The sequence below is a fragment of the Equus asinus genome, chromosome 3, assembly GCF_041296235.1.
Source record: "Equus asinus isolate D_3611 breed Donkey chromosome 3, EquAss-T2T_v2, whole genome shotgun sequence".
NCBI classification, from domain to species: Eukaryota; Metazoa; Chordata; class Mammalia; order Perissodactyla; family Equidae; genus Equus; species Equus asinus.
In genome coordinates this window covers 20484212-20498782 of record NC_091792.1, presented here as the reverse complement: position 1 = coordinate 20498782, position 14571 = coordinate 20484212, and the positions used below count along the sequence as shown (strand labels likewise).

General features: G+C 44.9%; 1 protein-coding gene across 8 annotated transcripts in view; it reads right to left on the bottom strand.

Moving 5' to 3' along the window:
- The window catches only part of JADE1 (jade family PHD finger 1), a 57907-nt gene extending 44019 nt beyond the window's left edge, over positions 1–13888 (bottom strand). The window contains exon 1 of one of the 8 annotated variants that reach the window (XM_044767244.2): positions 13660–13888. Coding sequence is in view for 2 of the 8 variants with exons in the window: in XM_014839183.3 (XP_014694669.1) it covers positions 10411–10471 (61 nt within the window). In the remaining 6 variants the exon portion in view is untranslated. Of the gene's footprint in view, positions 1–10410; positions 10951–11562; positions 11644–11698; positions 12048–12151; positions 12300–13238; positions 13606–13659 lie in introns of those variants that run through there. The other 7 variants (XM_070504745.1, XM_014839184.3, XM_044767243.2 and 4 more) reach the window with 7 other exon arrangements.
- Positions 13889–14571: the final 683 nt, after the last annotated feature.

Here is a 14571-nt window from a genome sequence, read left to right as displayed (position 1 = left end):
TGCTCAACAATGGTCAACACAAGGCTCTATTGGAGTCAGGAAAAGATTCTGAGCAGAGCCCTGAAGAACGAAGTGCAGGTAACCAGAAAAAGCAGCACAACATTTTGGGCAAAGCACTGTTAACAGTTAACAACATATATATAACCTAGCATATTACTGTGCGCAGCATCTTCACGTTCGGAATCTTACTACTTGCTCGGTTTCTTTACTAAACATCCCTTCTTACCTTATATCCAATTGCCAAGGCTTGTTGATCCGTAATGTTTGACCCTTTCAAGTCTCCCTGCAGCCCCCCAGGTCTGTCTTCAACTACCTATACCTAGATTGCTTTAAGCATCACCCTCCCATTCTCCATGCCTACTCCTTCCAATTATTACAACAAATCAATCCTCCCTATGAGGTGACCTCATCAAGCTATTCCCTATGCAAATCTCTCCCTCTGTTCCACACTGCAAACAGTGTAGGCAGAAACTCAGGTTTTCTCTCCACGACCCCTCCCAGCTCCACTCAAGCATCTCTCCTAACAAGCCCCCATGACCAGCTTGCCTCAGCCGGGCCGGGTCTCTGCCCTTGAACACATCCCCTCTCTCCGTTCTCAACTTCCACTAATGCTGCACCTTTGCCCTTTCCTCCCCACCTACCCCAGTCTCACCTCTTCTCTAGGGATCAGCTCAAAGACACTAAGTATCGTGCATGATTCCAGTTAAAAACACTATATTACTACATTCTGTGCCACTCATTTCCGCTTTTTTCTTCTTCAGAACTTTTTCACTTTGCTTTTTAATGTACTGTTTTCTTTAATAGTCAATCAACTCCTGCCTTGCACCATCACTTAAATGTTCCATATGTATGTGTCTCTAAAAGCTTACAGTTAAGTTCTGGAGAACAGAGATCCTCTCAAATTAAATATGAAATTAAATTAAAGACATCAGACAAGGGTCTTGAGCAAAACAAGGCCTCACAGGGCAGCTACAAGAGACACTCCCAGAATTCTGGGTCCAGTCCTCAACGTGGCTCATCCTGACATTCTGTCTGGTTTCATCAAAACTGACTCAAAGCGGTGATGCAATTTACAGGAGCCTGGAGTGTCCATTTGCCATGAGAAGCATAACAGGTAGGCAGACAAAAATACTAATTTTGGGGCATTTGGGTCTTGGCCCAAAAAGACTAAGACTGCCTAGGAAGGCTGATTATAATCAGAACACTGCCTGGAAAGAACAAATAAGAGGAGGTCGTTGGCCAAGACCCTGGCTGCATCTGTCAAGTGACAGTCCTTTGGCACCTCCATCTCCACTGCAGGGAGGGACATGCCAAGACAACCAGGCACATGTGGTGACTGCTCAGGGCACCATCTCCTCAGGAAACACAGGCATCTTCCTGCTTGCTGGCCCAAATCCCTGTTTAGACTACATGTAGATTACTGTTCTTCAATCTCTTCTGTAATAGGGATAAAATGTAGTAGATTAGCTAATATATTAATTTAATCAAAATCATATTGAGTTAAATGCCAGAGAGATGGTGAACAAGATATGGAATAGCCCAAGGGGAGACACAGTAAGCAAGTAACTAAACAAGTAGCTTCAGTGCGATAACTACTATAAAGGTTCCCAGGTTACTGTTCATGGATTACAGTGGGACATGGGATATATGTACATGAGACAGTGAGCTTCCTCAAAATCCTGAAATTTAAGTTTCCTTGGACTGAAATTGGGGGAAAAAAATCAGCATGCACTAAATGAAGAGCAGCCATTAGCTGAGGGAACCCAACCCCCAGGTGGCCCAGGAATGTGCAAGTGAACAAGTTGGGTGAACAAGTTCAGTGACCGGGTGTGGTCCCAGGGAGGCATGACTGGTATGTGATTCTAACTAAGGAAGAATGAGAAATGACCTCGGGGACAAGCATAGAAGGGCTTTTACAAAAGAATAAGATGATTAAGAATTTAAGGGTGTTTATCCAACGCTATGCCTAGGAAAGAGGGACCCATTTGAGGAAAACAAACTGTCCAGTTACTAGAATTACTCTCTGTGGTGGAACAGGAACCATTTATCAGGCCATAAACTCTGCAGCTATAACAAGGATTACACCCTAGTGATTTTAATTATCTTATGGCTCATATGCAGAAAGGCTGGTTTCTCCCTCAAAATATCAATTTTATCCACTATGTTTTCATTCTTATTTATTTCACTCTCACGAAGTTCTAGAAGGTACTCAATTAAAGACCTCTACGTACTTCTCTATACATCATCTAATGCAATGCTACGTATTAAAATAACCTATTGGATGAACGACTGAGTTCCCGTACATAAACTGTATCCCATGCTCACTCAGCTCTACAGAATCTGAGATGCTTTCACTTTAATATCTAATTGACCTTCACCTAGAGTAACTTCCATCACATTATTTTTAAATTTATTGGTGTCCATCCATTCTGTCAAAGTTAATAATCTAAGTGGACTGTGTTAAAAAAATGTATTTAGAAAACGTATAAAGTAAAAACATATTTTCAGGCACTGAGTAGTCTTACATAAAAAGTGTTCCTTTCTGCTCCTGTTTGGTAAGGTCACACAATTTGAATATTATTTTTAACACTATGTAATTGATAATTTGATTCCTAAGTTATTAATCATAGACTACCCACCATAAAAGATTTATATTTTCTTTATAGGCCACTTTCTTGTCTTCTATGAAGTATACAATGCCCAAGGTAACAAAGTACCCAAATATAATAATGACCTATACTTCTCAGTAATTTCCTGTCCCTAAATGTGAAAGAAATCCAGCTGATTACCTCAGTTTTTAAAGCAAACATTAATCACCTAGATAGGAAGTTTTCAAATTGACAACATTATCTAATTTGTATGCTCACAGAACGTCAAAAAATACTAGTGTGACTATAAATCAAACTCAGATTTCTCACTTTAACCAAAGGGTTATATCTGGTCAAAAAGAAATAGTCATAGATTTGATTTAACTGACAAACTGCTTAGATCTTAAGTGTTAAAGTTTTAACTTTGTCTAAATATTTCAACCCCCCAAAATGGAACTTTTAAAAACGTGTCCTTTATAATGTCATATATCAAAATTTGTTTAAAGAAAATGCTCCCAAGCTATTACAGAGCTTTTGCAAAGATGTCACAATTGAAAACATTCAGCTGAAAAGAGTTTATATTAGCAATACATAACCACCTCTCCCAAAAAAAGAAAAGATTACAAGAACTGACCAGATAATTATAACTGCAATATTTACTCTCCTGAACATTACTAAGAGTCCAAGTGCTGTTAGACATTAGTTCACTGTAAATTTGTTATAAATTATTTTTAAACTCAAACTTTAAAAGTCAATAGAAGTATTTTTCAAGATTTTAAGGAATTCAGAAATTTGACTGGCTCTAAATGAATCACAAGCAGCTCCCATTTGCCAATTTGTAAATAATCCAATCGCTGCTTACGAGCCCTACAACCAGTTATTTACCCCCTCCCAGGTCTCTGTAGCTGCTAAGGCAGCAACTGAACAGCAGCTATGACAAAACATTCCAATCGTTTGTATTTGGAAGGTATTTTTTCAACTTCCCTTGACATGGGGGTAAATGAATCCACACCCAAACAATAAGGGCAGGCAGTCACCAGGGCCTCCAATCTTGAGCTTCTACCCCTATTTCCATCTAAGAACTGCTTTCTGTTAGATCTAGATGCTCAGAAATGGAGAGATGCCAAAGACATATAAAGAAACACTTATAATAGTAAAGATTTAAAATCCAAAACCTTTCTTCCCTGCTCTTCATCATATACAAAAGACCCTGGGAGCACAACTGCCAGGCCCCATGAAAGCACCAGCCTAAACTGAGCAGCCATTAATACACACTATGTATCTTCCGCCTCCTTCCTGAGATGGGTTATCAGAGGCTTGTCTTGCTTCAAAAGAATACCTAATGAAATGGTGCAGGAGGAAAAATTAGAAAAGGCAATAGGATAATGCTATATATTATCACCCATTCATTATTTACTTCAAAGGCAAAAGTCTTCAATAGCCAACACCAGTAGCAGGTCACTAAAAAATATATGCAATAACAGAAAAAACTAACCCACACAGGAAAATTTAAGGTTTAAACTACCTTTAAAGAATAAACATTCAACTTCCTATCCATATCAATAGTACTATTTTGGAATAAAAATAAAAACACTACATTCCAGAGATGGCTACCAAATACACCATTTCCTCCATCTATGGCAGGCATGGTTAATAAATTAGGTCGTTCTTTTCCATAAGCCCAGACGTGACTTCAGAATCTTCCTTAACACAGTGCTACTACTCAGAAGGCACATTCTGAAAAGAGATAAAGCCTATTTGTCCTATAGCTTCTCTTCCTCTTTTCACACTTTTTTTTAAACAATTTACCGGGAAAACTAAGTTAAGACCAACCTCTTCAGAATACAGGAAAATAAAGTTTTTTCTAAAGCATTTCACTGAAATCAGAAGTTAGTGTTCTATTCTGCTTTGGGGTCTCTGAACCAAATTCTAATTTATATTATACACACATAGACACACACACACACAGGCAAATCTTCAGGTTCAAACTCTCAAAAAAAAGTTCACTGAAAAAAGACACTTTAGAAAAACCAAACGTTAATCGTTTCTGAATGAAGCCAGGTAAGGGTAAGGATGGGAAAAGAGTCTACAAACCCTTATTCTACTCTTGGAAGAATAGGTCAATAAATGCAAAGTGTCTACAGGGTAATTTTAGAAGATTTTTAAGTGCTCAAACCAGATGTTCTTAGACAGGATATACAAGGCAGCTTCTGCAGAAACCAGACTCAACCAGCTAATGACAATTACACCGCGCACAGATTGAAATGCAGCTGTTTTGAGGAACTTTGTTCCTTGATTATAGCCGGTTGTCAGAAACTATCAGTTACCACTAACAATGTTAAGTCACCAAAAATTTTTAAAGTACTGTTTAAAAAAAAGACTCCCAATATTGTATATGAGACCTAGTGGCACACTTAACAAAAACTGCATTTACACATCGTCTGAGTTACGTATGAAAGCAAACATTTCATCGCAATTTTACAAGTCTTGTTATTATGCTCATGGAAACATAAGATGGTCTCAAAACCTAGTAGCAAGGTCTGGAGAATATTCCCCAAGGCTAAAGCTGAAAAGCTTCTCACCCATGGATTGCGTCTATAGGAAATCTTCCCAAAAGAAACCATAATTGCAGGACTAGAGAACATTTCGGAGATAATTTAATCTACCTTTCATAATGTTAAAGACAAGTATATTGAATTCTGGAGAGGTTAAGCAGCATGAGCAAAGATGCAGATTGGTCTAGGGCAAAGCCAGTCGCCAAACCTATGACAAGTTCCCAAAGTGGATGGGCCATCCACCTCCTGCCAGGTGCCTGGACCATGGGCATCCCCCTCCCAGAAGCTTACCGGGGTTTAGAAAAAGGTTATCTGAAAGATTAAGGCCATGCATTATGTTATCAGGAAGCAGACAACTAAAATGTAATCAATGAACAACAGTCTGTTAACTTGGAAATTGAAACATGGTTTCCTAGCAAGCTGATGTGAAGAGAGCTGCAAATACGATTCTGCCTGGTGGAGTATACAAGAGATAGAGCTGGAAAAAGAGTGTGCTAGGGGTTTCCTGAACACTATCACAGGGGTGTGAGTCCTCTGAGAAGCAGGCCTTAACTTCTGATTGGTGTGACACATACACCCTACCTGGAGAGAGGTTATCTCCCTCTGCAAGGAACCTTGGTTCATAATGCACAGCCCCTTACACAGGGCTTCTTGGCCTGGTGCCCTTCAAGGGTGTGACTGCCTAGGTGTGCTTTCCTAGGTGCACAGGGTCTCTTGTCACACATTTATCCTCAAAGGGGATCTAGGAATCAAAGACTTAAGAGTCACAGACTTCAGATTTATCAAACTTCTGACTTCAACTTGCTATTCCAGGTTCCTACCAGAAAGGGAACACAGCCCCAGCAGAAACAATGTGGTGACCAGGTAATGCTGTGTCTCTCTATAAAGCAGGGGTCCACAGTCTGCTTTTGTCCAGCCCCTCAGCTAAGAATGGCTTTTACAGATTTAAATAGTTCCCAACCATTTAAATGGGGGTGAAATCAAAAGAACATTTCATGACACATAAAAATTACACAAAATTCAAATTTCACTGTCCATAAATAGAGTTTTTATTGGAACACAGCCATCTTCATTCATTTCCCTTTTGTCCACTGATTGCTTTCACACTTACAACGGCAGAACTGAACAGTTGTAACAGAGACTGTCAGATCCACAAAGCCTAAAATATTTATTATCTGGCCCTTTACAAAAAAGTTTACTGATCCCTGCTATAAATCAACAGACTGGCAGCATGATGTTTATAAACCAGCATTATGTATGTTTAGTGAAATGTGAATCAATTATCAGGCCCTGGACAACTGATGAGTACCTTAAAGCTTCCCAAGTCAAGGATCAGAGGCACACTTACTCCAGTGCTTAACCAGACCAGGCAAAAATCAAACAGGGAATAAGAAGGGGGAGGACGTGCTCTAAGCACCTTAAATAAAGGCCATGTCTAGAAACCTGTGAATATTTCTCAAAGAAAAACCCCCGAGGCTCCTACTTGGGGCCATTGTACACTAAGTTATAAAAACTTCTAACAAGCTTCTTATCTGATTTTCAAGACAATAACCAATTAGCAGAAAAAACGACTGTTCTAGACAGGCATTTTAACTACAATACACGGTTAATAGCGATGTAAAAGGATCAGAGAGAAATCATAAAAAGTCGTCACCAGAAATTAAACCCTAGACTAGAATCCAAGGACGCACTTAAAGGTGCCCATGGGATCCCTTAAAAGACACGCAATTTCAGGGCAACCTGCTCTTTCTGGGGGAGAGATTCCACAGGTTTTAGATCTCAAGTGTCCCTGACGTGTAAAAGTTACACAACACCAGGACTCAGCCTACATATATTAAGTACATCACTATATTTCAACACGGAAATAACTGATGCTTATCAAGATGACTATGAGTAATCGACAAAAATCTTAAATCATGTTCAGTGTACTTTGTGCTAAACAAAACCAAACTATGCAGCTCAAAGTCTGGTAACTTGTCAACCTTGCCAATTCCTGCTCCTCACCCTGGTGTAAGGAGTAAAGAAAAAAGATGCTCATTTTATGGTTCAGTCTGGACCCTCAACACTGAAATTTTCTGTTAAAACAACTTCTTAGAAACTGTCGCGAATCTTCAAATTGATAAAATCTCCTGTGCAAAGACTAAATGATCAATATTAAGAAATATCTTAGGGGCCGGCCTGGTGGCTCAGCAGTTAAGAGCGCACATTTCGCTTGGGCAGCCCGGGGTTCGCAGGTTCGGATCCCGGGTGCAGACATGGCACTGCTTGGCAAGCCATGCTGTGGTAGGCGTCCCACATATAAAGTAGAGGAAGATGGGCATGGATGTTAGCTCAGGGCCAGTCTTCCTCATCAAAAAGAGGAGGATTGGCAGCAGATGTTAGCTCGGGGCTAATCTTCCTCAAAAGAAAAAAAAGAAAAGAAATACATTATCGTCAATTGTTAAGTGCTTTCAAAACAAGAGGATACTGTAGTCCAATTCCTCCAACAAATAAGCCCAAAAGAATCTATAAAGTTTTAAAAATGAACTCATACCAACTGTCCTCAATCACCTTATTATGTCTTGACTCTACCTGAAGAACCAAAAGCCAAAACTAAGTATTAGACAGGTTTTCGACTAATCCTAAATTCAGTCCTTGAACATCTGTTAAGTGCACATCATAGACCACTGTTCTAGAGTTAATAAAGGATTCGAAACGGCAATACACAGTCCCTTCCCCAGCGACTAAGCTTCCCATTCCACATCTCCCAGTCTTTATGTTCGTAGCTTTCAGGTGAGGAAAGACATCCTTAGCAATCACTCAAGGTCTCGGCTAGAAAAGGCCACAATAACATGACCAGTCCCGATCAACATCCTCATAAGACTAGATTTTCTCTGTGTTCTATGACACTGGACCCTAGCTAAACTTACAGACTAGATGCCACTTCCACTCCAAGGTAAAAAGGCCCTCTGGGGCCACTCTTGCCTCTATTAGGAATGCAGAGTAACTTATTCCATTAGAGCCCACCAACTGAGAAAACATCAAAATAAATACCCTCACCATCACAGACCAATATTTTTATAGGAAGACACCAGGCAAATGACAAGAGACTCTTTCAATTAAGTCTCAACTTTCTGAAATATTATATACTACAAATAATAAACACATTAATTATCCAAATTTAAAATACATGATCACATAAAGTGCTACAAGATCTTGAAAACGGAGAAAACAGACTGAATACTAAAATGTTCAAGGAAACAGCTTACTGTCTCAGGAATTAAAACACTTCCCCAATTAAGGCTCCTACCAGGCTTCTGACACCATCTAAGAAAGTAACAACTCCAAGCAAAGCCACCCTTTATTAAAATTAAAAAGAAAAAGGTATTGTTGAAGACAGTGTCGATATTCTAACTTTTGGCTTGGACAGGGAGGGGAGGAAAGAAGTTTAACTCTGGTATAACTCCCACTGTTTGAACAATCAAGACAATTAATGCCGATCCAAATTAAAAAGCAACATGTATTGGCTAAGATGTCGTATTTTCTCCAGAGGAGATATATTTTATTAACCTTGTGGGAAAACTGGGTTTATAATGCAAATTCTAACACGCCACTAACTGTAATGGTGTAAAAGGTGGCCCATAATACTAAATGAGGGAAGATCTTCACCAATAGAAGTAAGAAAGCAATCGAACCGTGAGACCTACAAATGGCCTCCTCACTCCTGACAAATCCTAAAGATACAGGCCACGATCAGGGTTCGATGTCCTGATATTTGCTGTTGCCACCACCTCCGTACCAAAACACAAACAGCAGATAATTCTTTTTCCAACAACTCTGTGGATAAATACATCAGGCAATTTCTTTCAAGCATTTTTCAAACAGATAATCTCTGAACCTAAGACTTCAAATTACAATAAACCGCTATTTTCATTTCCAACTTTTTTAAAATCCAGTCATGATTAATTCCAAAGACTTGCCTGCTCAATGTCAGAGGTTCTTTCAAAAGTTAATACAGATTAAAATCTCCTTACAGGAAATAATCAGAAGCAATAAATGATCTTCGACTGGACAGTGCTTTACACAAAGCTGCTGTTATATTTTGGGACCAAATGAGGAAATCTGAACACATCCAAGTAATGAGATTAGAACTTATGAAACTAGTTGACGGGGGAAAAAACTCCTTACAGAACTGTATATACAGTAATGATCTCATTGTGACTAAAACACACACATCCGCATAGACAATTATCTGGAAAGTGATCCAATGGTGATGTCTGGGTGGTAGGAATGTGTTATATTTGCTCCTCTGTATTTTCTAATTTTCAACACTGTACATGTAAAGCCACTTCCGTGATAAGACTTTAAGCCACTAAGGCCTCCTTGAAGTCAAAAATCAGTATTTATGAAGTGCCTACCATAGGTGAGACACATGGAGGTCTGCTTTTATTCTCACCAAGTCTTCTAAGTGTTTTTTACTTAATACTTCTCCCCAAGCCTCTGGGCTAAGCAACAGTTGTTTCTAAAATATAACATTTCCTTGAACTCCAGAGTCTTTTCTCTCTGGTCTCACTCTCAGTCACACTATTTTTCCATTGTTTTCCCTTTCTATTTACTCTTTCAACCTTGGGTAACTAATAAGACTAAAACACTCATTTATAGGCTGAAAACCTGTCAAGCAACGGAGGAAGAGTTAACAAGGTGGGGGGGGGGGGGTTCTTTTAGATGAACATAAATCTACCTTCGTCAAAGTTAAAATCTCTGTGGCAACCCATCCAACTTTTCTTACTAGAAAGCAGCCTATGATCTTTAGACAGAATCAGGTTCAAGTTCCACTAAATGTCAAGCAACTCCCTTTATCTCTGGCTAGTATAAGGATGAAGGCAGATATGGAGAAACATAACACTTAACTAGCTGAAGACTATCTGTCCTAGATGTTGAAATGAAAATGCCAGATCATACACAGATATAAAAATACACAAACTTAAGGAAGAAAGCAAAATACCAAACAATGAGAAAGTCATCTCATTTAAAAGTGACATTAAATAAGACTGAAATATTTGGGATAAAAGGGTAATAAAAATTCTGGGTTGCAGGCATTTGCTAGAAAGCGTCACCCACAGAACATCCTATGAACCTCTCCAACATTCGTTGCACAGTCTAATAAACCAAATTACAGTATCGAAAGTGTTAAGTCAAAGTAAGCAGAGTTACATGGAACGCTTCTTTTCTCCACCTAGAAGTGATTAAATCTTGATTAGCTGTTATTTGATCAAAATGAAACTTACCATAGTAATAATCTCTAACCATTGGTGGATCACCATCTAAAACAGCTTTCAGGGAAATCATTTCTCTGTGTCTTAAACTAGTTCATTAGCTTTGAAAGATATCAGCCTTGAGCTACAAGTAACTAGAGAGCTAGCCTCTCGCAGGGGGGTTTCTAAAAAGGAAAAATAGTTCACCGAAGAAAAACCTTTGGGAAAGAAGCCCCTCAGCATTCCCATTAATGGAAACCTCAGATTCTCTCCCACTTTCCTAAAAATGTAGCTGCCTTAAGTCATTCAAGTGCAGCTATCACCTTAAAAAAGAAAAAAAAATGTAAATCCCTCTTGGCCGGGGTAAACACAGGGCGACGGGCCCTGGGCCCCGCCGAGGCGAGGTGGGGCGCCTGCCTCCACGTTACTAGAAAGCCAGCCCAAGCTGCTTTTAAACGGTCCCCGGGTAACGACGCATTCCTAACGGGTTTCGAAGGCACGTTTAAATCGCCCGCTTTTTTGTCTGCTCGTTGCATTCACCGGGCGCCGGGGCTGCGGCCGCCCCCGCGCGCCCGGAGGGGGAGCCGGGGTGGGAAACCGGGGCCGGGGGAGCCCGGTGAGGAGAGCCGGGCGGAGGCCCCTGGGGTGGGGATGGGGGGAGAGCCGGTCAGACTGGGGCTGAGAGCTGCGGACCCAGGAGGGGGGAGCCCGGGCTGGGGGAGCTGGCCGCCGCCCCGCAACGGGGACCGCACCTCACGGCGCCCGCCCGCCCGCCTGGCCGCCGGGGTGTGCGCAGGGCCGCGGCTCCGGCGGCGCCGCCCCCTCCCGCCCTCCCTCCTCCCTCCGGGTCCTCCTCCTCCTCCCGCGGCGACAGAAACAACAGCGCGGGAGGAGGGGAAAGTAACTCCCGGCACCTCCGCCGGAATTAGCCCCGGTGCAGTGATGACACCTTCTTGCGGCGCAACCAAGCCCCGCTCCCTCCGCCGCGGCGTCCCCGCCGCCGCCCTCTCCATTTGAAAGTGGCCACCCCCCGCCGCCGCCGCCGCTCCTCCCGCCCCGCCGCCGCCCGCTGCACCAATCCGCTCGGCCCCAGTTGCAAATCAAACGCTCCCTCGCGTCCAGAAGCCACTTGCGCCGCTGGAAACGGCCGCGCCGCCCCCTCCCCGAGTCCCTCCCGGGCGGCACCTCTGGGCTCGGGCGGGCACGCCGGCTAGAAACGGTTGAGAGGGGAGCAGCGGCGAGCGGCCCCGAGCGGCGCGGCTCCCGCTCCCGCTCCCGTTCCCGTTCCCGCCCCCAGACAGTTCTGGAAACTGTGTATCACCTCTGTCACAGGAAGCCATCCGGCGAGGAAGGCTGCGCGGAACCAACAAACAAACGCCTGCGGCCGCCCGCCGGAATCGGCGCGGGGACGGCGACGGGCTGCGGGCCGTTCCCTGGGCGGGGGCGCGGCGGCCGCCCCCAGCCCCGCGGGCTTTGTGCGGGGCTCCCGCGGCGCGGGCGCGGCGGGCCGGGCGTCCCCGCCCCCGAGGCCCCCCACCCCGGGCCCCGGCAGCGCCACCGGGACCGTTAGGTAACGCGCCGGCCGCGGCCGGGAAAGCGGCGCCGTGGCCGCCGCCCGCCCCCGTTTCCACATGGAGCCGCCTCTCCTCCAACGCCAGAGGCGGGCTACAAAAGTTGGCCCCGGGGCCACCCAGCACCTGCCCACGTGCCGCGGAGGCGCGCTCCCGGCTCTCCCCCGGCCCCTTCCCCCCGCCGCCCTCGGCCGCCAGGTCACCTATTACCGGTGGGAGGGGAGAGAGGCTGCTATTTAAACGCCCGCGGAAGTTGAGGCACCCCCACTGGCGGGTGCGGTGCACCTGCCTCCCGCCGCCGCGCTCCGCCACTTTGAGCAGCAGCCGCGTCCTCGGCCCCGCCTCCTGCCCGCAGGCGGGCGGGGGGGAGCGGGAAGGAGGTGGAAGGGATCGAATTTCTCCAGCAAATGGGACCGTTCCGACAGGATTCGGTTCCCCGGTCAACATTCCACATTCCATCCCTCTCCCGCATTTGCAAGCCAGCGCCAACAACCCGGAAAGCCTGCTGGCTACTGAACAACAGCCCCCAACTCACAAACACACACACTCACAGGCACAAGACACGTGCACTGAAGGTCTTTGCAACTTGCAGTCCGGGGTACACGCTGCACGTTCATTTAAGGCAGCAAAGACCAAAGCGACCCCACCCCCACAATTTGCAGATGGTGCCAAAGGTTGCAATTTGCAATCCGTTTTAAGTTTATGGTTAATCGGTACTTTACTCTAGCAATGCAACTCCTTCCTAATTTCACTGATGAAGGGCTTTACACTTTACAGGCAGTCTCGCTATAAGTAAAGGGTCTGATCACTGGAACCCCGATTTGGAAGAATCTAATTGCCAAGCTGTCCCTCCACCCCCTGCTCACTGCCCTTGAATTGATGCAATGAATATTTTGGACATGTGGTGACGCGGTGACAAGAGCCGGGGCTGCAGCCACCCTACACAGATGTACCTATACACACACACCTATGTTTGGACAAATATAGTCGTCCTCCCCCACCACCATGGTCACACACACTCTGGATTCATATATGTTCTCGGACCTGCGTTCTGCCATTGCCATCTGTCTACCAAGTTGCTACTATGCTTTCCACTTTCATGCAGCCTAATGCACTTTGGCTTTTTAAAAAATTCTATAAACTAAAGCCAACTGAACTGGGCTTCTGCTCCTGAACGCGTTTAATTGATGATTCACCTGAAAACCGCATGTTCTTTGCAAATCCGAAAGAAGAAAAAGCTCTAAGTCTTCAGCCCCCTCAAAATTGAAAAATAATCATAATAAAACTTACTGATCCAACATAGATCAATTCTCAGGATCCAAAAATCATCCTCTCCTCCTCCTCCTCTGGCCCCCGCCCCGGCAATGCCCAAGTTACTGGTGGGATAGTAACGCGGCGCTCGGCGGCTGCCTGCCCTCCCTCCTCGCTACATATCGAGAACCCAATCTTTTGGCGCCATATTAATGACGTACTATATTATTTCCACTAGGCAGCGACCTTCGGCATTAAATTACTCCCGAGAACTCCCGAGCAAAGCAACAAAACCATCAAATATGGCTGAGCCTCTCGGCTCGTCCTGCAGCCGCCGCCGCCGCCGCCGCCACCGTCGCCGCCGCGGGATCGGGACGCGCACACGGACCCACGCGCGAACACGCGCGGACACACGCGCGGCGCGCCCCCCCCGCGCGCCCCCCGCGGCCCGCGCGCGTACCTGCTGCGGAGGGGTTCGGCCGCGGCGTTGGGCTCCTCGGCGCTCGCTCCGCGCCGCATGAGTTCGGGCCTCGGCGGGCGGGCTGACGGGCGGGGAGCCGGGCGGGCCCCTGTTCTCGCCGGCGCGCACACACCCAGCCCTCGCGCAGGGAGGCACTCTCGGCCGGGCGTTTGGCTTGTTATGGAGGAAGGACTGTGTGAATCAAACTCATTTCTGGGTCACTGCTGCCACAGGGGGGAGCACTTTAATCCCTTGCCAAAACGAGAGGGTGGGGACAGAAGGGCGGGGGGAGCGCGCGGGGAGTCCGCGGCGCTGGGGGCTCGGTCCCTTGTTAACTCTTGGCGGCCCTCGCTGCAGCCGGCTCGACCTGCGTCCGTGGGGGCTTGCAAGAGCGGCCCTGTTCAGCTTTCAAAACCTCTTCCTTCACCCCCCTTGTGAGCCTAGGAATTCTTGAGGTGTCTCCAAGCAGGGAGGTGGGCTTTTAAATCATCCCCTTCAAACTCTCCGGGTTCCAACTTTTGATGTCATTGCACCTGGAAATGGATTCTGAACTAATGGAAAATTAGTTTAAAATTATGTAGATAAAAATGCGGCTATTAAGGCGTGTACTTTGGGTGAAAGGTTTTATTTTTAGGCTGAATGACAAAATAAATAGTTCTTTTGTAGTAACAGTTTTAAGGAGTTGTGAATTAGAATGACGTTTTTAAATAGAGAATCCAATTTTGGAGCTGGAACACATTTTTACCTAAGTTTGTATCGAACTGATAATTGCACATGAGCATTAATTCATTAGAAAACAGTGATTATTTATAAATTGTCATCACTTACATGTACACATTATTACAGAACTGGACATCGCCTTCCAAACAGGAGAAATGAGCCTAATGCTAAAACTGGAGTTGCAGACTAATA